We start from the raw sequence: 24,664 nt of genomic DNA on the forward strand, positions 1-24,664 counted from the left end.
GCATTGTGTGCGCCGGGCTCGTCTCTGCATGGGGGGAAGGGGAGGGGGCGTTTAGCTCCTTTCTCGCCTCCTTGCCTGGCGCACAATGGAGGATTATCACGCCACGGATGGCTTGCTTTGCTGTGGAGACGGGCGAGGGAGGACAGGCCTGGGGTCAGGGTTCCTGGGTTCTGTCCCCAGCTCTGGGAGGGGAGTGGGGTCTAGTGGTTGGGGCGGGGGGCAGGATTGGAAGCCACAAATCCAGGGGTCTGTCCCTGGCTCTGGGAGGGGAGTGGGGTCTAGTAGTTAGAGTTAGGACTTGATTTATATATGACCTGTGAAGGGGAAAGGTCCAGAAATTGTAATGCCTCTGCCAGGGTCCCAGTGCGATTTCTCCAGCTGGAAAATGGGGATCGCAGTTTGTCAACACACACTTGGAAATCACATTCAGGAATCATCAGGGTGGGTTGTTTTTTTTTAGCAATTTGGGGTTTTTTCCTTTTGGCTTTGGGCCCACTTTCCTCTGCACCCACGAGGCCTTTCGGGTTGATGTGAGACCTGGGGTTCCCTCTTCAACCCCAGCTTGGCAACACCAGCCTTTAAAGGGGTCTCCAGCAAGCAAGTCAGGGTTCCTCTGTGCCCAGCCTGGGAATGGAAGGGCCTCATAGAGAAGGGCAATTGTGGAGTCCTTGGTTCTATGCCCAGCTCGGGAGGGGAGTGTGAGCTAGTGGTTAGAGCAGGGCTTTTATGCCCTTCCACTTCTGCCCCTGAATTGCTATGTGATACTTGCTCTGGTGCCTCAGTTTCCCCGCCACTATCACGGGGATGCCAACACCCCTCCCTTTTCTGGCCTGTGTCTTCAGCCTCTGAGCCCTTTGGGCCAGGCATGGCACTCCCCCCACAGCCGGGGGCCCTGACCGGGGCTGGGGCTCTGTGCAGCACCTGGCGCAATGGGGTCCGAGCTGCGGCAGGAGCGCCGGCGCAGTCGTGTTCCATCTGGCGTGAGATGTGCTGCCGGCAGCGGGTGTGTGGTGGCACGACCGGGAAATTTGTCCCTGGCATTGGAGCCAGTGGAAAAAATCTCTGACTAAACAGTTTTTTCCCATGGGGATTTGCCGAGTGGAAAGCGAAATGCTCTGTGGGGACGGCTCGCTCGCCCCAAACGTCCCGCGGAAACGAGGCAGGAATCAGCTGGAGCCCGCTAGCCCCCCAGCTCCGCAGCTGGCTGGGCAGGTACCCCGAGCCAGGCTGGCAGAGCTAGGGCTCCAGGGTGTTCCACAACCCCTGAGCCGGGGCTCCATGCCCTGCTGTGTTCTCGCCGGGTGAAGGGCCGCTTTAGGCTTTCCTCACTCGAAAACATGCCCATGGGATGCCACCCTCCTGGAAAGGGCCCGGTGACCCTGCCGGGGGCTCCCGTGCAAGCTGGAGGCTTTGGTCGAAAAGCATTTTCTATAGGCACTTTAGGATGTCATCAGTGGTTCTCTCCTAGACACCTATAGGTGTAGACACCTATAGAACAGACTAGAGGTGTCTACAGACCACCTATAGACCAAACTAGAGGTTCCTAGAGACCCCCTATAGCCCGGACTAGAGGTGTCTACAGACCCCCTATAGAACAGACTAGAGATATCTAGAGACCCCCTATAGACCGGACTAGAGGTTCCTAGAGACCCCCTATAGCCCGGACTAGAGGTGTCTACAGCCCCCTATAGAACAGACTAGAGATATCTAGAGACCCCCTATAGACCGAACTAGAGGTGTCTAGAGACCCCCTATAGACCGGACTTCCATCTATAGGTATCTACTGACTTCCTATGGAATTGGTTCTGCTCTTCCCAGGAATATCAGGGGAGCCCCTATAGAGCCGAGTCGAGAATTTGATCCCCTCTGTGTCTCAGGGCGCCTATAGAACGGGACAGGGAATTCCCTCCCCCCATAAACACCCCAGGTGCTGAGGAGCTGCAGATGGAGGGGCTGATCCTTCTATAGGGATTGTGGGGAGCCTGTGGCAGGGGAGAGGGGGTGAGGTTTGAGGATACCCTGCATACCCCCCCAGGTTGGGGGAGGGGAGTTATGGGGGTAACGCCCCCCCGCTCGGGCCAGACTGGATCAGGGGAGAGTGTCTCGGTTGCCAAGTGGTCGCTGGGAGGCCGGTTGCTGCGGCAACCGGGGCCCGCGGGCTGGGCCAGATGGCTGTCATGTGGGAACAGGGAGGGGGGCCAGGCCCTGGGGGTGCGTCTCAGTCCAGCCCCCCCCCCCCCGGACATATGTTTGCTGGGGAGGGCGGGGGCCTAAGCTCGTTGTGTGGCGTTAAGACGGATGGAGCCGGGGATCATCCTAATTAGGGGCTTAGCCCGGCTAAGCTGGGCCGCAGCCTGCAAGTGACACCGCAGCCGGCGGCACGGGCTCTGCCCCCGCCCAGACACAGCTGCCCATGCCGGGCGGGGCTGGGCAGCAGGCCCCGGTCCTGGGGGGGGGGTAGCTTCCCTGCATGGCAGCCCCATGAGCCCCAGTGCAAGGGAGCCACAGATGGGCTTCCCGGGGCCTGGGGGGACTCACAGGAGTCCCAGAGTGATCCCCTAATTTCCAGCACCAAGGCAGGGGCACACTGGCCCAGAGCGGCCGAGGGCTGGGGCAGCGGGGGCTGGGGTGGGAGCGATGGGCGCAGGCTGGGAGCGGGCTGGCAATTTCCCGCCGATGGATTCGACGCCTGGCCCAGGGCCGGGGATCATGGCGAGATCAATGGACGGATCAATAGCCTGACAGTCGCCACCAGAGCAGCTGCAGGGGCTGCTCAGCAGAGCGGGGGAAGGGGGACACTGGCGGGGAGGGTGTTCGCAGCATGGGGGATGCTCTAGGGGCTTCAGCCTCTGCCATTGGTCAGCTAATTCCAGCTGGGAGCAGATGTAACCCATTGGGGAATCCTTCCCTGGCAGGCAGTGCTGGGCACTAGGGGGCGCTGTGGTGCAGGGGGCAGGGTGGGGGCAGGGGGCACTAGGGGGCGCTGTGGTGCAGAGGGGCAGGGTGGGCACTAGGGGGCGCTGTGCAGCAGGGGACATAGTGGGCACTAGGGGGCGCTGTGGTGCAGGGTGGGCACTACAGGGCATTGTGGTGCAGAGGGCATGGTGGGCACTAGGGGGCGCTGTGGTGCAGGGAGCAGGGTGGGCACTAGGGGGCACTGTGGTGCAGGGGGCAGAGAAGGGGCTCAGCAGGGGGGTCCTGACCCCAGTGTCCGAAAGCCGTGGGCACATGTCAGGGTGCTTTTTGGGGTGGGTGGCAGGGTGGGGGAGGTGAACCGGCCACATTCCCCTGCTCCTGACGGTTTCCTTCGGGCCCTAAGCTGGGGGTCTGGGGGCTGCACACACAGAATTTGCCCGGGGGTCACTGTGCAGCAGGGGGAGCGCTGGGATGGCCACGGGGTCGGTGGGGCGTGTGGAAAAGCTCCTCCCCGAGCGGCCCAGCCGAGCCGGCAAAGCGGAGCTGGTGCCACCAGCTGACCTGTGCTTTGCCAGGCGAGTGCGTTTCGGTCAGAGGCGTGGGCGGGAGCGAGGCCAATCCCTGCTCGGGCACTTTGCCTGGCCCTCCGTGCAGGCAAGGCCGCTCCCGCGCACCCAGCCTCGTCTACACGGGGAAGTGAATTCAGATTGGGGGGGGGACAACAGCTGCTTGTGGGCACCTTGTGCTGCATAACTGGCTTGCGTTAAGCACTGGGAGTTTTGGCCAGGGTCTCTCTGCCCAAGGCTACGCTGCAAAGCTTGGCTGGCAGAGCTCTGCCGATCGGGGGGCTAGGGTGACCCTTGCCCGGCGTGGCAGTGTCAGCAAATGCTCCTAGCATAGATCCAGCCTTAACGCTTGATACTTTCACCCACAGACATGGCCCTTTCTGCAGCCAGCTCCCCTTTGGCTGCAATGTTCCCCTAATTTTTTCCCACCCAGGTGCAGAATAAATTTTGTTGTGTGCACCAAGGCATGTGTGGATGTGCACCATCAAGGCAGGCTGCCGGCTGTGGGCACTCTGCTAATCCGCTGGGCGGCACCTGACTCTGCTCTTGGGGGCTGCCCACGCGCTCAGCTTTCAGGGCACACGGGTGCCAGGGTTCTCGGTGCGCTAGGCCGCTCTGGAAAAAGACACAAAAAACGTTAGGGGTAGCGGCGTCCCAACGGCGCCTGCACCCGCCTCTGGGGCAGCCCCTGGCGGGAGATGTGTGCCCTCCGCGCAGGGAATTGTGGGAGTTTGGAGGTCACATTCCCACCGGTCCCTCTGCTTCATCCTATGAGGTGTTCTTTGCCGGGCCGGTTTCCAACCCCTCTGTCTCGCCGTCAGACGTGCTGCTGTGGCACAGGTCAGCACGGCTGCTCGGGGAGCAGGGACGGGACGACGGAGCCGTTGGCCGGTCCCCAATGTGGGATTCGGTGGAGATCGGAGAGAACCGAGGAGCCGAGGCGGGATGAAACGGCCTGGCCGCTGCAGACCTGCTGCTCCGAGACGGGCGGCACAGCAGTGCAGCGGCCGGGTCGGGCTGGGGTGCCGCGCCCGCTACTGAATTTTGGGGCGGTCCCATATCCATGTGCTGAGCTCGTCCTTGCTGTCGGTCGATTGGCTGCTGTCCAGCGGGGGTGCAGCGCCGGGCGGGAAGCGAGAGACGGATCGGACAACGGGCTCCTTGAAGCACATCCCCGGGTCCCGCTGCCCCCCGCCCTGCCGCTGAGGAAGGGGGATGCATCCCGGGCTCCGCCAGGGGCTTGCACCGACATTAACATCAGGCGGTTGGAAGGGCCACGACCCCTCACGTCTTTGGGGACTTTCGGACAAGCGGCGGGCGGGCCCATTCCTCACCCCCCACCTGGCCCGGCCTCATCGGGCGAGCGGCAGAGCCTGGCAGCAGCTGACCTTGCAGCAGGCCCTTGGCAGATTAAAAGTCCGTTGGCGATGGAGGCTGGCTCTGGGCCCGGGGCAGGGACTTTCCGCTCTGGCCGACAGGCTGAACGAGGCCGCTGAAGGTAGATCGATCCGACCCTGGAAGGGGATTATGCAACGAAACTGCTTCCCTGGGGAGGGCTCATCGCTTGGGGGCTTCGGAGAATCTACAACCTGTCCTGGAAAACGCTCCCTCACTCTCAGGCCGTGGGAGACAGGCCGGTGCTCATCCAGAGACAGCCCCCCAACCTGACGCAGCCTCCCCACGCCACACCTCAAACACACTTCCCCAGGAACCCCCCCGCAACAAACCTCTGTCCGCACAGCTGCACCCCCGACACCACCGCCACCCCTAACACCCCCAGCTACCACCTCACGGCACAGCCTGCAATGGGATATACGCCAACAAGTGCCAGCCATGGCCCTCTGCCGCGTACATTGGCCAAACCGGACAGGCGCCGCGCAAAGGAGAAATGGACACAAACCAGACATCACACAAACCTGTAAGGGACCATTTTCACCTGCCTGGACACACAGTCATGGATTTACAAGTTACCATCCTGCTACAAAGGAATTTCACTCCCCAATTAGGCAGAGAGTCTGCAGAACTGGAAAGTCTACAAACTTGACACTGTTACCCTGGGCATGAACAAAGCCATTAACTGGTCAGCGCATTACAGAGTCAATTTCTCCTGCCTTTAATACCCGCATTTCCACATCTAAAGCTCTGAATGGGATACATCCAGCTCACTTAATTAGCCTCAGTAACCACTGACAGGTACTTTTTCTGCTGTTCTATATGTCTCTTGGATTCTGTTATTTCCACTCCAACTCATCCGAGGAAGTGGGTCTAACCCACAAAAGCTCATGACTCTGTATATTTCTGTTAGTCGCTAGGGGTATGTCTAGACTACAGCGCTATTTCGGGATAATCCCGAAATAGCATTTTCCGCGTCTTTACCGCACGCCCGTGATTTCGAAATGCAATTGAAATAATGGCTGTGCTATTCCGACGTCTCGGTAAACCTTGTGCCACGGGGATTAAAGGATTTGTCAGAATAGTGCTCTATTTCGAAATCTGGCCCTTGTGTAGACAGCGCCAAATTTTGAAACAGACGATCTCGAAATAAGCTCGAAATAAGCTACGCAATTTGCTCCTCGTTGTTTTTAAAGTGACAGACTAGCACGGCGGCCCCTCTGAGACTTTCTAAGAGAGGGGCTTTAATCCAGCGTCCGGGAGGGATTTTACAGCCGGGGGGGGGGGGGGCAGGGTTGGTAGTGGGGCTCAGCTCTGGCCTTGGAATCTGCCAGCTCCATTGCTCATTCCCTCCCATCATGGGCAGAAGAGGAATCTCTCTCACCCTCCTCTCAGCTCCGCTTTAAGACAATGGCTAGAATCCAATCTCATGCTTCCGGGCTGCAGGGATCAGGAAGGAACGTCCCTTCCCTACGGCGCAGCTGAGCCGATGGGTCCGGGCTTTCTCCCCTTCCTTCCTGTGAAGCATCAGAGCTCGGCCACATCTGCTGCTGGGATCCAGGGCAGGTGGGCTGGTGCTCTGGGGGGATGGGGGAGACTGACCCACGGATTAGGGGAGGGAAGGAATTTCCCCCTGGGTCAGATGGGCAGGGATCCTCGGAGGGGGGGGGGTCACCTTCCTCGGCAGCGTGGGGATGGTCTCAGCAAATCAATTCCCTGCCATCGTGTCTCGAGTCGCCCTGCTGTAGCCTTGGCTTGTGGCTGGTTTAGCCAAGATCCAAAGGCTCAGCACAGGGGTGTCTGGGGATGGGGGGAGGAACGGCCCAGAAGTCTGCTCACAGCTGGGTGTTGGGGCCAGGCGCCCGTGGGGGGAAACCAGGGAGCCCGTGGGCCAAGGGGGCCAGACCGAGGCTGGGCATGCAGAGGTGTCTGGCTGCCGGGCACGGTGGATCTGGCGCCCGCAGAGGAGCAGGGCGGGCGGATGCTGGAAGCCGGAGTTGGCTCAGAGTGTCAGCAGGAGGGGCTGATGGGGCAGCCTGGGCCTGGAGGCTCCTGCCATCCTCCGAGGGGGACGTGGCCAGCCTGGGGCAGGCGTGCGGCTGAGGCAGGACTGGGTGGGGCAGGGAAGGGGGCCGCTGATTCTGGGTTCGCTGGTGTCTGTCCTCTCCCCAGCCCGTCCGTCTGTCTCCTCAGCTTGTCGGTCTGTCCCTCCCTGGCCAGGTTGTCTGTCCCCACTCCCTGGTCTGTCTGTCTCTTCCTCACAGCCTATTTGTCCTCCCAGCCTGGCCATCTGTCCCCCTCAGCCTGTCTGTCTGTCCACCTCGGCCCAGCCGTCTGTCCTCCAGCCGTCAGTCCCTCCTGCCCCAGGTTTCATGGGCTGCCGACGTGGCTGCCTGGATGAATTTTGCCAACAGAGCTTCTCTGGCTTTTCCCTGAGTGTGGGTGGGAGGGCGTCTGTCTGTCTGTCTGTCTGTCTGTCTGCTCATGGTGCCCTGCAACATCTCCGCCCCTCTCCCCTGGGCTGAACCGACCACGGTGCCAGGACACTCAGCTACCCACCAGGGTGGCAGCGAACGCCAGGGCATCCTGCCAGATCCCCGCTTGGAAAATCCCCTCCCCACGCAGCACTCGTCCCCCACACCATGCCCCCTGCCAGCGGAGTGCCCCTCCCCCACACAGTGCCCCCGCCTGAGGTGTGCCCCTCCCCCACATAGTGCCCCCTCCCCCCACACCATACCCGCTGTCTGCTGGGTTCCCCTCCCCCACACCATGCCCCCTACCTGTGCCATGCCCCTGCCCCCCACAGCACCTTTTCCCCCACACCGTGCCCCCTGCCTGCAGAGTGGTCACCCCCTTCCCCTCTTACCTCCAGCAGATAATCAGCACCATGGAGACCCAGGTGTCCAACGGCCCCACCAGTAACAGCGGCCTCCCCAACGGGCCGCCCCTGAGCGCCAACGGGGCGGCCGACGACAGCAAAACCAACCTCATCGTCAACTACCTGCCGCAGAACATGACGCAGGAGGAGTTCAAGAGCCTCTTCGGCAGCATCGGCGAGATCGAGTCCTGCAAGCTGGTCCGGGACAAGATCACAGGTACCGCGGGCTGCAGGGCGGGAGGGAGGGGCCCTGGCAGGGCTGGGGGGGCAGGGCTGGGCTGGCAGGGGCTGTGGGGTGGGAGTGAAGGACACCGGCAGGGCTGGGGAGCGGGCCCTGGGCTGGTGGGGGCTGCGGGGTGGGAGTGAAGGACACCGGCAGGGCTGGGGAGGAGGCCCTGGGCTGGTGGGGGCTGCGGGGCAGGAGCAGGGGGCACCACCAGGGCTGGGGGGATAAGGGCAGGGGGCTCAGGGAAGGGACATGGGGTTCGGGGCCCTTTTAATTCAGCTGAGAGAGGCCACAAACTCAGCCCTCCCCCCCACTCTCATGCTCCCCAGGACCCACCCTCCCCAAAGGATTCCCTCCCCCCACGCGCTCACATCTCTCCCCCCTCCCAGGGCAGAGTTTAGGCTACGGCTTCGTTAATTACGTGGATCCCAACGACGCTGACAAAGCCATCAACACCCTGAACGGGCTCAAACTGCAGACGAAAACCATCAAGGTGAGTGGGGGGAACCAGGCACGAGGGGCCGAGGGTAGAGCGGGGGGGAGGGGCCGGGAGGTTGGAGTTGGCTGGTTTCAAGGACCAGGAGGGTTGGGGGCTAACAGAGTAACAGCTCCCCCCAGCAATGGACAGACCCATGGAGTTGGGGGAGCAAGCACCCCACATCCTGCCTCCCCCCAGCGACTTCCAGAGTGAATCCTGCCTCCTGTCCGCAGCATGGAGCTCTGGGCAGGGCCTAGTGGCTAGAGCGGGGGGCTGGGAACCAGGACTCATGGGAGGGGCAGGATGAAGCGTGATGAAGTGGCAGGGGATTGGTTGGTCCCGGAGCCTCTATCTGACCCCTCCCCCTCCCCGGCCCCCCAGGTCTCCTACGCCCGGCCCAGCTCGGCCTCCATCCGCGACGCCAACCTGTACGTGAGCGGCCTGCCCAAGAGCATGAGCCAGAAGGAGATGGAGCAGCTCTTCTCCCAGTACGGGCGCATCATCACCTCCCGCATCCTCGTCGACCAGGTCACAGGTAGGGGCTGGAGCCCGCCCCGGCTCTGGGCGGGGAGTGGGGCCTAGTGGTTAGTGGGGACTCCTGGGTTCTCGCCACGAGCCGAGGGGCCGGATCAATGGAGCGCGGCAGCTTCCGCAGCATCCAGCCCCGGCCCCTCCCGCACCCCCCTGCTCGGAGCCAGGGGCCGGCGCAAGGCCTGGAGATGCCGAGCCAGGGTCAGTGTGGGATGGGGCCCTGGCTCTGATTTGGGGTGGGGGGATGATCCCCAGGCCTAGGATGCTGGGACAAATCTGGGACACTAAGGAGTGCTCAGAGCCTCCTGCCCTGCTGCATGACTCCCTGCCCCACAGCGCCCCCTACTGACCCCCACGTCCCTGCAGCAAAGGGACCCCACTAGGCCCCTGCCCGGCCTCCTGCCCCACAGCGCCCCCTACTGACTCCCACGTCCCTGCAGCAAAGGGACCCCACTAGACCCCTGTTCTGCCTCCTGCCCCACCGCGCCCCCTACTGACTCCCACGCCCCTGCAGCAAAGGGACCCCACTGGGCCCCTGCCCGACCTCCTGCCCCACAGCGCCCCCTACTGACTCCCACACCCCTGCAGCAAAGGGACCCCACTGGGCCCCTGCCCGGCCTCCTGCCCCACAGCGCCCCCTACTGACTCCCACGTCCCTGCAGCAAAGGGACCCCACTAGGCCCCTGCCCGGCCTCCTGCCCCACAGCACCCCCTACTGACTCCCACACCCCTGCAGCAAAGGGACCCCACTAGACCCCTGTTCTGCCTCCTGCCCCACCGCGCCCCCCTACTGACTCCCACGCCCCTGCAGCAAAGGGACCCCACTGGGCCCCTGCCCGGCCTCCTGCCCCACAGCGCCCCCTACTGACTCCCACGCCCCTGCAGCAAAGGGACCCCACTAGACCCCTGTTCTGCCTCCTGCCCCACCGCGCCCCCTACTGACTCCCACGTCCCTGCAGCAAAGGGACCCCACTAGGCCCCTGCCCGGCCTCCTGCCCCACAGCGCCCCCTACTGACTCCCACACCCCTGCAGCAAAGGGACCCCACTAGGCCCCTGCCCGGCCTCCTGCCCCACCGCGCCCCCTACTGACTCCCACACCCCTGCAGCAAAGGGACCCCACTAGACCCCTGTTCTGCCTCCTGCCCCACCGCGCCCCCCTACTGACTCCCACGCCCCTGCAGCAAAGGGACCCCACTGGGCCCCTGCCCGGCCTCCTGCCCCACAGCGCCCCCTACTGACTCCCACACCCCTGCAGCAAAGGGACCCCACTAGGCCCCTGCCCGGCCTCCTGCCCCACCGCGCCCCCTACTGACTCCCACACCCCTGCAGCAAAGGGACCCCACTAGACCCCTGTTCTGCCTCCTGCCCCACCGCGCCCCCTACTGACTCCCACGCCCCTGCAGCAAAGGGACCCCACTGGGCCCCTGCCCGGCCTCCTGCCCCACAGCGCCCCCTACTGACTCCCATGCCCCTGCAGCAAAGGGACCCCACTGGGCCCCTGCCCGACCTCCTGCCCCACAGCGCCCCCTACTGACTCCCATGCCCCTGCAGCAAAGGGACCCCACTGGGCACCTGCTCTGCCTCCTGCCCCACAGCGCCCCCTACTGACCCCACAGTGCCTCTTTGTGCCACGCCGAGGCCACCCCTGACCTGGCTGTGCTCCCTCGCAGGCGTCTCCCGAGGGGTGGGCTTCATCCGCTTTGACAAGAGGATAGAGGCGGAGGAGGCCATCAAGGGGCTGAACGGGCAGAAGCCGCTGGGCGCCAGCGAGCCCATCACCGTCAAGTTCGCCAACAACCCCAGCCAGAAGACGGGCCAGGCGCTGCTCACCCACCTGTACCAGACCACGGCGCGGCGCTACACGGGCCCGCTGCACCACCAGACCCAGCGCTTCAGGTGAGACGCCGCCGGCCCCTGGGCCCACCAGAGCGAGCCCCTTGCTTGGCCACGCCCTCTTCCGGGGAGCCCCGCCCCTTTCTGCCCATGGCCCCACCCTTCTACTGCTAGCTCCTCCTCCTTGGCCCTGGCCCTGCCCCCTTTTCCTATTAGCTCCTTGCAACCCTTTTTGCCCCACCCCTTCCTCCTTTACTATTAGCACCTTTCCCAGCCCCTCCCATTTCTCTAGTAGTCCCGCCTCCTGTGCACCTGACCCCGCCCCTTGGTCTATTCACTTGTCCCTTTTTGCCATTGGCCCCGCCCAGCTGCACACACACTACTCCTGGGGGCCCAAGGAAGAGCTCCAGGTCTTGTGCTCTCCCCCGCCCGGGACTGGGACTGGTCGGGGGACCCAGCCGGGGCGCTAAGCAGGGTCGGGCTGTGGCTAGGCTGTGGATGGGAGACCTCCCCCCCCTCCAGATGCTGGATTAGGGGCTGGGGGGCAGCCCCTCCTAGAGGAGCAATAAAGCGCAGTTCTTAGTAATGTGGGTCGGGGCGTCCTGTCCTGGGCTCCGCCCCAGCCTGGGCTCCTCCCTCATTGCCTGCCTCAGGCTGGACAGCCTGCCCCTCCCCAGAGGTGGCTGCATCTCAGTGCTGGGCACATCCTGGTTGGGGGGGGCGGGTGTCCTGGGTTACTGGCAATTCAGAGACCTGAACCGCAAGAGGGAGTGTAGGTCGGGGGGGGGGGTACTGGCTGCATGGGGGGGAAGTGGCTGGGTTCCTCCCCCACCGCCGCTTGGATATGCACACGCATCAGGGTTTTGTTACTGCAGTCCCTGAAGGAGAGTCTCTGGGTCTTAGCCCCCCTTGCCCCCCACCCCTTGGGACATGACCCCCTCCGGATCCGGCCTCCTCCCCAAACAGCCATCCCTGGGGGGCGGCAGCATCCCTGCCCCTTAGCACCCCAGTTTCTCCCGCTAGCTCAGGTCTGCCACGAAGCCCGCGCACCCCGTATATGTAACCCGCTTTCCAGCTTTAAAATACCCCCCAGCGGTAACCCCCACCCCCACCCCCAGCCCGGACTGCAGCATGGATACAGCCCAGAGGCAGGCCCACCGCACATGTGTGACCCAGGTCACCTCTGCTGGGCAAGCCGCTTGGACACGCCTGTTTCCACGGGGGTTGCTGGCCGGAGCATGCTCTGTGGGAAAAATGCCACGCCACACACGTGTGCATCCGGCAGAAGGTCCCTGGGCATCGTGCCTGTCCCACACGTGCAGTGTGACAGGTGTGCTGAGCTATTCCATACACGGCGACGTCACACGGCGCACACACCTGACATGCGTGCTGAGGTGCCACGTGCTCTGCTGTGTGATTCGGTGCCTCCCACGCAACCACAGCACGGGCCTCCTAGATGGCTCGCCAGGCCCCTGCGTGCCAACGTCGTGGACGGCCACGGGTGGCCGCACCACGCGTGAAACACACAAACCGTCGTGGCCGCAGCGTGTGCGCCACGGAACATTCCGGCCACGTGCTGCCACGTGCAACGGACCCGCCGTGCGTGAGTGTGCATTTCCACATGCCACACGCGGGTGCCTTTCCCCGTGCCTCACAGCCTGGCGCACGCGTGCGCCCTGGCACGAGGGATGCGGCCGCCGTGCAAACCCGTGCAGCACAGCCATCACACACACGTGTGCAAGGGAGCCTGTGTTGCATCCCCTGCCACAGCTACACATGCCCCCGACCTTTCCTGACCCATAACCATGTAGGGCCCCCCGCCCGATTTCCAGGGTCAGCTACTAACCAAGGCCTCTCCTCTCCTCTCCCTCTTCCTCCCACAGGCTGGACAATTTGCTAAACATGGCCTACGGCGTTAAGAGGTAAATGCGCCCCCCCAGCCTGCCCCACCCCCCAGCCCCAGGCCTAGGAATTAACTAGCCCCCCCATGCCCTCCCCAAGCCCAGCCTTAGAGCAGACCCTCCAACTCCCCCATCCCCCAGCATGGGAGCAGCTGGCCAGTGCTGAATGCCCCCCAAGGGAGCTCCCACGCCAGGGCCTGGGAGGGGGGTCGTGTAGGGGCGGCATCGCTCGATTATTGCCCTCCCTGGAGTCGGGGTCGGATGTTCTTCCGAGCCCCGCTGGCGTGGGGTGTCGGGGGTGGGGCTGGGTCCTAGGCCAGGCAGGGGTCCCGGTGGAGGGGGAACGCCTGGGCCCGGGGGGACGCGGAGCCTGGGGACTCGCAGCGGGAACGCGAGGGCTTTGCGGGGCCGCCAGAGCCGGGGCTGCTTCGGTTCGTCCCCAAGGGGCACAGGGGCCTTCGTGTCGGGGCCCAGCAGGGCCCGGCCACCCCAGCTGGGCCCACCTTGCTGGGCCACGGAGCCCAGAGCCAGGCCCCGGCCGTGCCAGGCACTGCCCAGGCCAGGGACGATGCAACAGACACAGGCTGGCTCCTGAGCGGCCAGGCCACTTGGGGAGCCTGGGGCGGGGGAAAGGCCAGGCAGGCCGGAGCTGCCCAGGCGGGGGCGGGGCGGTTGCCCTCCAGTGGATTTGCTGTGGGGGAGGCCAGAGCGCACTCAGATCCAGGCACCAGGCTCCCTCGAACCCCAGCCCCCCGGAGCTGAGTTTGGTGGGGGCCTGGCTAAAATGTAGGGCCCCTCTGCCCAGGCACCGGGGGGGGGGGCTGGCTAAGGTGGAACCCTGCTCCCTGTGCCCCGGTGGGTGGGTCCTTGTGCCCCATGTCCCACGGGTGGGTCCCTGTGCCCCATGCCCCGCAGTTGGGTCCCTGCTCCCTGTGCCCTGGCGGGTGGGTTCCCGTGCCCCGATGGGGGGGGTCTCCATGCCCCGGCAGGATGTCCCTGTACCCCGGTAGGTAGGTCCCCGAGACCCAGCAGGTAGATCCCCGTGCCCTGGTGGGGGGGTCCCCGTGCCCCGGCAGGATGTCCTCGTGCCCCGGCGGGGGGTCCCCATGCCCCAGCAGGTTGTCCCCGTGCCCTGGTGGGGGGTCCCCGTGCCCCAGCAAGTTGTCCTCGTGCCCCGGCGGGGGGTCCCCGTGCCCCAGCAAGTTGTCCCCGTGCCCCGGTGGGGGGTCCCCGTGCCCCAGCAAGTTGTCCCCGTGCCCCGGCGGGGGGTCCCCGTGCCCCAGCAAGTTGTCCCCGTGCCCCGGTGGGGGGTCCCCGTGCCCCGGCAAGTTGTCCCCGTGCCCCGGCGGGGGGTCCATGTGCCCCGGCAAGTTGTCCCCGTGCCCCGGCGGGGGGTCCACGTGCCCCGGCAAGTTATCCCCGTGCCCCGGCGGGGGGTCCCCGTGCCCCGGCGGGGGGTTCCCGTGCCCCGGCAGGTTGTCCTCGTGCCCCAGCGGGGGGTCCACGTGCCCCGGCAAGTTATCCCCGTGCCCCGGCAAGTTGTCCCCGTGCCCCGGCGGGGGGTCCCCGTGTCCCGGTGGGGGGTCCCCGTGCCCCAGCGGGGGGTCCCCGTGCCCCAGCAAGTTGTCCCCGTGCCCCGGCGGGGGGGTGCTGCGCTCCCGTCCAGCCCATGCCCGCCCGCCGCCCGGACGCCCGCGTTACACCCAGTGTAGTCCCCTCTCCTTGATCTCCAGGTTCTCGCCCATCACCATCGACAGCATGGCCAGCCTGGCCAGCGTCAACCTGACGGGCGCCTCCAGCGGCGGCTGGTGCATCTTCGTCTACAACCTGTCGCCCGAGGCGGACGAGAGCGTCCTGTGGCAGCTCTTCGGGCCCTTCGGCGCCGTCACCAACGTCAAGGTGATCCGCGACTTCGCCACCAACAAGTGCAAGGGCTTCGGCTTCGTCACCATGACCAACTACGAGGAGGCCGCCATGGCCATCGCCAGCCTCAACGGCTACCGGCTGGGCGACCGCATCCTGCAGGTCTCCTTCAAGACCAGCAAGCAGCACAAGGCCTGAGCACGGGGCCACGAGGGAGGAGAGAGGAGCCGCGGCAGAGGCCGGGCAGTCCCCCCCCGACACTGCCCCCATGGAAAGAGAGACAACCCCCCCCGGCCGCCAGCCCTGCGGCGGGCACCGTCTTCCCCCCGAAGCCCCCGGCCCGTGGCCGGCACCGTCCCTCCGGCCCCGTGCCAAGCGCGCCCTCGACGGCGGAAGGAAGGGAACGTCTCGCCGCCTCGGCCCAGGGCGGACAGCGAGCAGGTCCCCGCCTGCCCCCCCGCGAGGCAAACGTAAGCCTGAGCTCCGCCCCCCCGGGACTGTGCCCCACGGTGTCGCGAGAACCCCCTGGGCAGAGGAGGAATTGGGAGGGGGGAGGGGGCCCCCCCATTCGACGAATTCCAACCCCTCTCTCTGTCTGGGGGGGCCTTCCCCCCGCAGCCTGGCCCCCTGCTAGCCATTGTGGGGTTCCCCCACCTGCCCTGAGCGCCCTCCCCCCAATACTGTTCCCCCTTCTCTCCTCCGGGGACTCCTGGCAGAGCGCTCAGCTGTGATCGGCAGGCGCCCGCTGGGCTGCAGGGCAGCTGGGTGAGGGGTTATGGGGGGGAGGGGCACCAGAGGGCGGGGGTGCGGGGATGGGTTGAGTTGCTGAAAAGGGGGCCAGGCTGGGAGGAAAATGTTGCCCTGAGCCCTCCCTCCTCCCCCCGAGGCTCCTAGCCTCCTGGCGGTGGGGCTGCCTGAGAGACGATGGGGGAGTTGGGCTCTGAAACAAACCAGGACCCATCCCGGAGCAAGGGGGGAGAAGATGGGTTTGCCACTGGCTGCTGGCCAGCTGCTTCTAGCCAGGGGCACCCCGAGATCTGCTCCCCCCTTTGCCCTCAGCACAGAAGAGCCCTCGGGAGGGGCCGTGGAGCGTGTTTGCAAAGCAGACTCCTGCTTGCACCCGTGCGGGGGGTTCAGGGCAGCCGTGGGTAGAGCCCCGACCCCGGCAAGGCCTGTGGGGGTGGGGGGGAGGGGGCATTTGGGTGACTATCTTTAAACTCTAGGCCTGTGTCTCTTCCAGTCCCGACTCAACGGCTCTGCCGCAAGGGCTGGAGAGTCCCAAGGGCCTGGCACCTGGGGCCAGTGGGGTCTTGGTGCCAAAAGCAGAGCATGAGCGTAAACCCTGTCAAATCAGCGTGAAGGCCGTGCCCACGATTTGAAGGCCACGCCCACTTGGCTGGAAGGCCACACCCCCTCAGCAGGCCGGCCACGCCCACACGGTGTTGCACTCTGTCCCCCTCTAGCGGTGGCTGGATCACGCACAGAGGTGGAAGAGGCCGTGCGGACTTGTCTGACAGCGCTGGGGGCGGGGAGTTAGCGGCCCATGTTAAGGACGCAAGGGACCAGGTGCCGGGCCCACAGCTGGCACCCCCTCCACGGGCCCAGTGTCAGCCTACCCCTGGCCTGGCTCTGAGAGCGTCCCCATGTCCTCCTTTTGCGCTCAGCGCTGTTCCCCGCATCCCCGGGGGCTGGTGTGGCTGTCGCACGGGCAGTCGCACGGGCAGTTCACACGTGTGTGTCGGCTGCTGGAAATTCGTGCCGTCCGGGAGGAGTGCCTGGGCTTTTGCCTCAACGGCTGGGCTGCCCTATTAGCATGGGCTCCGGGGCCCGAGGCCTAGGGGCTGCGTTTTGAAAGGCATTTGTGGTGCCTGGCAGGGTTTTGAGATGCTGCGTCGGTCAATGGCAGTGGGAGAGGGGTACGTAGCCTCAGTGCCTTTGAGGATCTGGGGTCAGGTGCCTTCCTGTAGGTGCCTAACCCCCTTGGACGCCCTTGGAGGCTCTGAGCCACAGCAGTCTGTGTCTCATTGCAATGGGGGCTGCTGAATTGATTTTGCAAATGGATCCCTCCTCGTTCCCTGCGCCCCTAAAGAGCCCTGATCCCCATGCAGCATAACCCCTTTCCCCACTGCACCCCACCCCTCCATGCAGTCCTCAGACTGCCTGTTGCTTTCTTTCCAAAATTGCCATGAGCAAAACGGGGGAAGGGAGGGGGAGGTGCAAAGGGATGGTTAAATAAACGGATTGAACTCATTTGAAAAGCAAGAGAAAGTCCCCCCCCGCCCCTCTCCAGCCCCTCTGTTAATTTATTTCCTATAGAACGGTTGTTTTTTTTGTTGCCAAAAAGGGGTGGGGCGAGGGGGAAAGGGGCAGGGCTTCCTCTCTCAGCTCGTGAACGAACAAATGAAATAAAATAATAATAATAAATAATAATAATAAAAAGGCTGAAAACAGAAATAATAATAAAAAACCAACAAAAAAATGGGAAAAAAATCTATTTTTATAAAAAAGGGAAAAAAACCAACCTCGCTGGGAATTTTTACTGGGATTCTTGAACTTGACACACACAAAAAGCAAATAAAAAGAAGAGAAAAATCTTTTTTGTTTTTAACAAAGAGGTTCCGTGATTGCCCGCCTCCGGGCCAAGAAGGGACTGGAAATGGTTGTTTTCTTTCATTGGGTTTCTTTTCAGAAGGAGGGGGGGGCCATGCGTACTCATGATCGTTACCGAGGATATTTTTTTATTTGACATGTGACAACTGAAAAACTCCCCCAAAAAACCAAAACAACAACAAAAATAAAACCTAGCTGAAAAAAGCAAGGACAAATTCTAGACGAGGATTTTAAAAACGCCCCAAACTAACCAGAAATTCACTTGATTTCATCCAAGGAGCACGTGCTTCCTAAGTTTACACCCAATTTCATATTTTTTAAAAAGCCCCACGATTTCTTCCTTCCCCTTGTTTGTCGGGGTGAAAACCTTTGGCGGCTTGTGAACGTTTCTTATTGATTTCTTGTGTGTATCATAGTCGTGCCTCGGGGCGCTCAGCCTGGATCAATCTCCGTGTGTGAGGCTCAGCACAAATAATAAACCAATCAATGGAAATGGCACAAAAGCATTTCTGATGAGCCAAGGTGAGGGCGCATAAAACAAAGCCCAACGCTGCACCGAAGTACACTGCAGTGACTCACTTATTGATTGGCTCAGAAATGCATTTGACTGGGTCGAGAGGAGGCTCAGTTTCAGGGGATGGGGCATCTCATGTGCTCATCCGTTCACAGGCCTTTGTAGATTCGTGAAGTGTCAGGGACCATTGGATTATTAACTCTGACCAGGCCAGAGAACCCCACCTCCGCTGTAGCCCATCCCTTGTAGTTGAGCTAGAGGCGCACATTAGAAAGACAGCTCGCCGTTATGTCGTTAAAATCTCCAAGTTGCTGCAGAGCCTGTCTCCCCCCGACAGGAGACCATGCCAGGAGCTCACCCCCCTCGTTGGGCAAACGTGACGCCCCACTTTCCACTCTGCAGTTGTCTGGCTTGGAAACTGGATCTCACTTTGCCATTGGCTGACAGGTTCCAGAGCCCTGCGGCATCAGCTCTTGCTTCCCCAGGATCAGGGACCAACAGCGGCTGCCGCAGCTTCTCTTCCATCAGCAAAACGGATGTGAGCCCTCCTGTGTCCAACATTGCTCGCAGGTCCTTCCTCTGAACCTGCCCCCATCTCTTCAACAGAGGAATGCCAAAGCCTTCCTGGTGGCTGCTTGGTCTCCCACCATGCCCCTCGCTCTAGCTCCAAGGACCTCTCCCAGCTTCTCCCTCTAGAGCCACGAGGACACCATGGCTTGTTGCAAGGCCAACCATGCGGCCCGGGGTGTGAGCTCCTATGGAAACACGATACCTGGGGCCACCTCCATCATGGCTTCTGTCTCCTCCTCTTGACACGCTGGCCCCAACAAGGCCTCATCAAGAGAAGCTGAGCCCTGTGTAACCCCACCACAATGTCCATACTAGGTTACGAAACTGATCCACCCAGAGACTCAGGTCTTTGCACCAGCTCACCCTGATTGGGAAGTGATACTACATTTCAAGCCATAGGATAATCATGGGGGAGGGGAGTGTTAAGAATTTGCTGTGGCCCTGTAGCCACTCTGGTTAATTACCCCAATTCCCAGTCTTATGGGGTAGGACCAGCATCAGCTCTCCCCCGTGCTCAGAATGGTCTCTGGAGCTCTACCGAATGCTGCACGAAACATTTTGGGCACAAGAATTCCCGGGGCAATCAGATTTTTGAAAAAAAAAATGCAAATTTCATAGAAATGTCTCCTCTTCTCCACCCATGTTCAGCTCTTGCATAGGCAAACTGAAAATTTGGGGACAAAAACTGAAGATTTTAGGTTTTTCAGCTAAAAATAATGGGGTTTGTTTGCCAGTATTTGGCTAACAAATTTCTTGTTGCCGGTTGAATTTTGTTGTTGTTTCAGTTTTCTGCTGGAAATTTTCTAGATTTTGATCCAGATTTTTTTTTCAGTTTTTGGTCAAAAATTTACCATGGTTAGAGAAATTTGGGCTACAGTATTTTGGATTTGGGTCATTTTTTCCTATTTGATCAGCTATTAATCAATTTTTTTCCTAAAGTTCTCAGCAATTTTCAGTCAAAGTTTTTTTTCCAGTTTTTGGCCTTTTTTAAAACATCAAATTAGGTAAAAAATTTACCATTTGTTAATCCCCTCTATCCCAATTATTTTTTTTTTACCTTTTTTCCCCCATGTTTTCATTAGCCTTTGACCATATTCCCCCCTCCCCCATTTTCAGCTATTTTAGGCCATTTTTCCTCTATTTTGGATTAGTTTTTGGCCAAAAAATGTACCAGTTTTTGATCATTTTATTTTCAGTTGTCAAGAAATATCGGCTAAAATGAATTTCCATTTTTGGTAATTTTCAGCCACCATTTTTCAGGTTTCTGCTGCCAAATAGTCACATTTTTTAGTTTTCCAACTAAAAATCTACATTTTCTAACAGGGGGAAAAGAAAAGCCTTTTCTCCCATCAGCCCTAATTTAATCACTGCCTCTGATAAGAGTCAGTTGACCTTGAAGCCGATCACTTGTGACAGAATTCTACCCTCGGTTAGTTTCTTTTATGGAGGTTTCATTTCAAGGAGTTGAAAGGGGCAGTTTCCTGGATTTCTGTTGAAAAACCACGTTCAACTCCTTGAAGTCCAGCTATTTCTGAGAAAATATCTTCCATTGCCTCATGTCTAAGCCAAAAATTATAGAGCGTAAACCTTTCAGAAGTCCTGACGGACTTTTTAAACAATCATTCTTTTGGCTCCGTAGGCGTCTTTCATTTGTAGCAGCATGGAACGGTACCACGAATGGCATGGAACTATCGTTAGGGTTGTGTTCCGTCAACTCACGTGTCTCAACTTCTTTTCTATTCCGCTTCCAAGAGCGAGCAGAAATTAAGGTTTTTTTAAATTAAATCCCAAACCTTCAAAAGGGGGAAACCCAATTGCTACTGCTTTAGCCATGGCAGAATTTGGCGAGTCACGTTACGGCTCACATCTAAAACAACACATCCGCTATTTTTCGTTTCTTTTCTTTTCTTTTTTAAATTTGGTTTTCAAGTTTTGGTTTGACAAAAACGAGACCAATTCTTTCACTTTTGAAAACAAACGGGGAAAAAAACAACATAAAAAAGCAAACGTAACGATAATTAAACCTTTTAGCATTAGTTGAGTTTTAATTGTTTAAATGATTTAGAAGTTAGTTTAGGATTTCTTGATTTTTGAAGATAAATGTGTTCTGTGTTCGTAAGAATCCGTGAGAGCTTCTGTTTGCGAAAAAACATATAAAAAGGACAAAAAAAAAAATAACTGGCACCATTAACTTGTATCTTTTTGCAGATTTTAGCTTCTTGTAGTTTTAACTTATTGTTAACTTAAATATTTATTATTACTGCCTTGTATGAGTACATTTGTGTATATTTATGTTATCTCATCAGATTTGCAAGTTAAAAAGGAACTATTTTTTAATTTGCTGAGATGTGGTTTTACCTAATTTATTTATTAAAAAAGGGAACAGAAAAATCAAATAATAATAAATAATAATTAAGAGGAAAATGTTTAAGGGCAGAGTCTCCGACAGAGGCGAAGTGCACTGACTTTAATTATGGGGGATGATGAAAACAACAAAACAAAAAGGCGTACAGATCAATTATCTATAAAAGTGTGTCTGTGGGGGTCAATGTTACATCGATTACTTTTGTCTTGTAGGGGAAAATCGCAAGCCTGTTTCTGCTCTTCATTTTACTAGCAGGTCAAGGGAATCAAATTTCTACTTTGTCGTTTTATCTATTTATTCTTCTTCTTGTGTGTATTTCTGAGCCCTTTTGCCCCTACGCAACACAGCACTCAATCACCCCCCCAACTTTAAAAAAAAAAAAAAAAGATCGATTTGGTTTTGGTGATGGATTTCCTTTTATTTCAGTTGTTTTTCTTTTAAACGGAGCCTCCTGTAAAGCTGACGTTGTGTATGTAAAGGGCAAATGGCAGTTCTCTCTGGACCTGATTCAGCAACGGATTCAAGATGACAGAACTAAGATCAGGAGGGTCTAATTGTGTTAGGTGATGCACAGACCCCAACCGAGATCAGGGCCCTGTTGCGCCAGGCGCTGCACAGACCCCAACCGAGATCAGGGCCCCGTTGTGCCAGGCGCTGCACAGACCCCAACCAAGATCAGGGCCCCGTTGTGCCAGGTGCTGCCCAGACTCAGACTGAGATCAGGGCCCCGTTGTGCCAGGTGCTGCCCAGACTCAGACGGAGATCAGGGCCCCGTTGTGCCAGGCGCTGCACAGACCCCAACCAAGATCAGGGCCCCGTTGTGCCAGGTGCTGCCCAGACTCAGACTGAGATCAGGGCCCCGTTGTGCCAGGCGCTGCACAGACCCCAACCGAGATCAGGGCCCCGTTGTGCCAGGCGCTGCCCAGACTCAGACGGAGATCAGGGCCCCATTGTGCCGGGCGCTGCACAAACCCTGCTCAAGATCAGGGTTCCCATTGTGCGCCCCAAACACAGGATGAGACAGTCCTTGCCCTGGCAAGCTAAATACACAAAAGCTGGGAGGGGAAACTGGGGCCCAGCGCTGGGACGTGACTTGCCCCCGATCCCACAGCAGAGGTGACTCCAGCCCTTCCCGGCCCCTGGCCACTCCGCAGCCGCGTCACGTAAAGAACGTTGCTGAATCAGGGCCCGGGAAGAGCTGACTTTGCACCTCTCGGAGCTGCAGGTGAGAATGCCGGCTGGTTTGGGCTGGATCACCAAGACCGGGTTTCTTTCAAGCCTCCTCCCTCCCTCCCTCGCACGTCCCAGCTGTCCTTGGCATCGGATGCGCTGCCGGCAGCTGCGGCCGAGCTCTTAGCAGTGGAAAGGAAAATGATCTATCCATAGCTGATCAGGCCAAGCCGTCTCTCCCGATATTTCTTCTAGTAGCAATAAGCACTGTCGGGTTAGTGAAGCGAACTGGAGATCAAAGCAGGCCGGAGCTCCCGCCACGGAGACGACTCCAAATTCCTTTTCTAGTTGCTAGGACAGTTTGCTTCCAAGAAATGGGGTGGAGGAGTGTGTGTGTGGGGGGGGGGGGGGATGGTTTTTCCTACCTTCTCTCTTCCCCCCTCCACTGACCTTGTAGTGGATTTAGTGGCGGGGCGGGGGGGGGGGGGCACGAAGTGGGACTGAGGACGGTTGCTAGAGACCGTGTTATTTCCCCGCCCCTCCCTGCTCTGTAGTTTCATCTGGTTCATTTATTTGGAAGGGTTTTTAAGACAAGACAGAATCACACCAACCAGAGCGAGGGGCCGAGGGGGGGGACGACTAGAAAAAGGAAAAAGAACAAAAAACTGTGGTAAAAAAAATACAAAGCAAAAGCTGATCTCAATGCCACTTTGCATTTAAGTTTATTTATTACTGGGATTTCCGGCACAGCGACTGTAAGGAACTTTTACATGGACTTGTTGAATTATTTGTACTTTTCATGCCAGAAAATTAAAAAGTTCAGAATCTTACGTGTCTCTCTCTGTGCCGTGTGGGGGGTGGGTAACGGCCAGGCATGGGAGGGGCACAGGTACAGGTATGTGCGTTCAGGGGGGCAGGTATGGGGTGGGGGGCACTTGAACGTGGGTGCTTGGTGTTAGAGGAGCAGCTGTTCAATGCTTTCCACGCTACCGTGTTCCCAACCCCACAGGCTCAAAGTCCTGAGATTGGCCCAACAACAAACATAAGGTCCATCTGGCCCAGTGTCCTGTCTGCCGAGAGTGGCCAATGCCAGATGCCCCAGAGGGAGTCAACAGAACAGGGAATCCTCCCGTAATCTCTCCCCATTCCTAGCCTCTGACAAACAGGCTAGGGCCACCATCCCTGTCCATCCTGGCTAACAGCCACTGATGGACCTACCCCTCATGCATTTAGCTAGGTTTTTTTTTAACCCTGTTAAAGTCCTGGTCCTCGCAACATCCTCTGGCAAGGAGTTCCACAAGTTGATGGTGCGCCGCGTGAAGAAAAACGTTGTTTTAAACCTGCTGCCTATTAGTGTCATTTGATGACCCCTAGTTCTTATGTCATGGGAACTAGTAAATAACTTTTCCCACACCAGTCATGATTCTATAGACCTCTATCCTGTCCACCCTTAGGCTCCTCTTTTCTAAACAGAAAAGTCCCAGTCTTTCTAATCTCTCATCTCACGGGACCTGTTCCAAACCCCAGTCATTTTTTATGCCCTTTTCTGAGCCTTTTCCAATGCCAATCTATCTTTCTTGAGATGAGGCGACCACCTCTGTACACAGTATTCCACATGTGGGTGTGCCATGGATTTCTGTAAGGGCAATGAGACACTCTCTGTCGTGTTCTCTAGCCCTTTTTAAATGAGTCCTAACATCCTGGTTGCTTTTTTGACTGCCGCTGCACACTGAGTGGGTGTTTCCAGAGAACTCTCCACCCTGACTCCAAGAGCTCTCTCTCGAGTAGTTGTAGCTAAATTAGTCCCCATCATATTGTACGTATCGCTGGGATTATTTTTTCCAATGAGCATCCCTTTACACTGATCAACATTCAATTTCATTTGCTATTTCGTTGCCCAGTCATTTAGGACGCCCTTCCCAGCCTGCTTTGGTCTTAACCATCTTGAGCAGTTTGGTATCAGCTGCAAATGTGGCCGCCTCACTGATCCCCGCTTTCTCCAGCTCATTTATGACTGGGTGGAATGGGATGGGTCCCAGGAAGGGTCTGAGAACTGACCATTTATTCCTACCCGTGTGTTAAGAATGGGATTTTTAACAAGCAGGTGGAGGGACTTGGCTACTTGGGGGTCATGCTCTCCAGCTGTCCTTTCCACGGCAGGGACCAGAGGCTGGCCCGAGCCGCTGGCGGGAAGCGCAGCTAGCAGAGGCGTACTCTGCGGGAGAGCCGGCTGTCGGTGGAGCTCACAGCACTGTACATACATGCTTGGGAGAGTGAGCCTGATTTCACAGCGGGGAAACTGAGGCAGGGGAGGGTCCGTGACTTGCACCAGGCTGGACAAAGGTGGGGCTGAGCCAGGGCTCCCCAAATCCGCCCCCTTGCCTCTGCCTGTTAATCCGCCGCCCACCTGTCCCTTAACCCGTCAACCTATTGGGGAAGGGGCTCTCCCTCTAAAAGGCGCGCTCTCGTGCCGCGGGTGGCCGAGCTGCTGGGGAACGGCAGGGGCAGGAGCTTGCGGAGCGACACCCCAGGGCACTAGAGCCAGGAGGGCAGTGAATGCAGGCCCCAGCCCTGGCTCGGCAGTAGGACTGCGGGCAGCAAAACAGGCATGATGGCGTTTCTGCTGGCGGGTCCCAGCTCAGCAAAGGCCCCTGTTAGTGCTGGGCAGACAGGCTGGGCCCTGTTCTTGGCACCGCAGGTGCTGCGTAGCCTCCGAGGGCCCCAGCACCGCTGCCCTCAAGGCGAAGCAGGACGGCCCCCATTACACAGTTGGGGAAACTGAGGCACGAGCAAGCGGAGGTGCAGATCCTGGACAACACATATGTACCTGACTCCTTCGGTTTCAGGGCA

The 24,664-nt window shown here is 59.3% G+C and overlaps 1 protein-coding gene across 7 annotated transcripts in view; it reads left to right on the forward strand.

Moving 5' to 3' along the window:
• ELAVL3 (ELAV like RNA binding protein 3) overlaps positions 1–18,996 on the forward strand; it is a 43,407-nt gene extending 24,411 nt beyond the window's left edge. For 2 of the 7 annotated variants that reach the window (XM_089774894.1, XM_075902343.2), the window contains exons 2-7: positions 7,747–7,969; positions 8,368–8,471; positions 8,838–8,991; positions 10,659–10,884; positions 12,705–12,743; positions 14,435–18,996. In XM_089774894.1, coding sequence (XP_089631020.1) covers positions 7,747–7,969; positions 8,368–8,471; positions 8,838–8,991; positions 10,659–10,884; positions 12,705–12,743; positions 14,435–14,783 — 1,095 coding nt within the window. In that variant the 3' untranslated portion in view covers positions 14,784–18,996. The remainder of the gene's footprint in view (positions 1–7,746; positions 7,970–8,367; positions 8,472–8,837; positions 8,992–10,658; positions 10,885–12,704; positions 12,744–14,434) is intronic. The other 5 variants (XM_089774895.1, XM_075902345.2, XM_075902344.2 and 2 more) reach the window with 5 other exon arrangements.
• The last annotated feature ends 5,668 nt before the right edge of the window (positions 18,997–24,664 follow it).

The sequence above is a fragment of the Pelodiscus sinensis genome, chromosome 31, assembly GCF_052426305.1.
Source record: "Pelodiscus sinensis isolate ZL-2025 chromosome 31, ASM5242630v1, whole genome shotgun sequence".
NCBI lineage: Eukaryota > Metazoa > Chordata > Testudines > Trionychidae > Pelodiscus > Pelodiscus sinensis.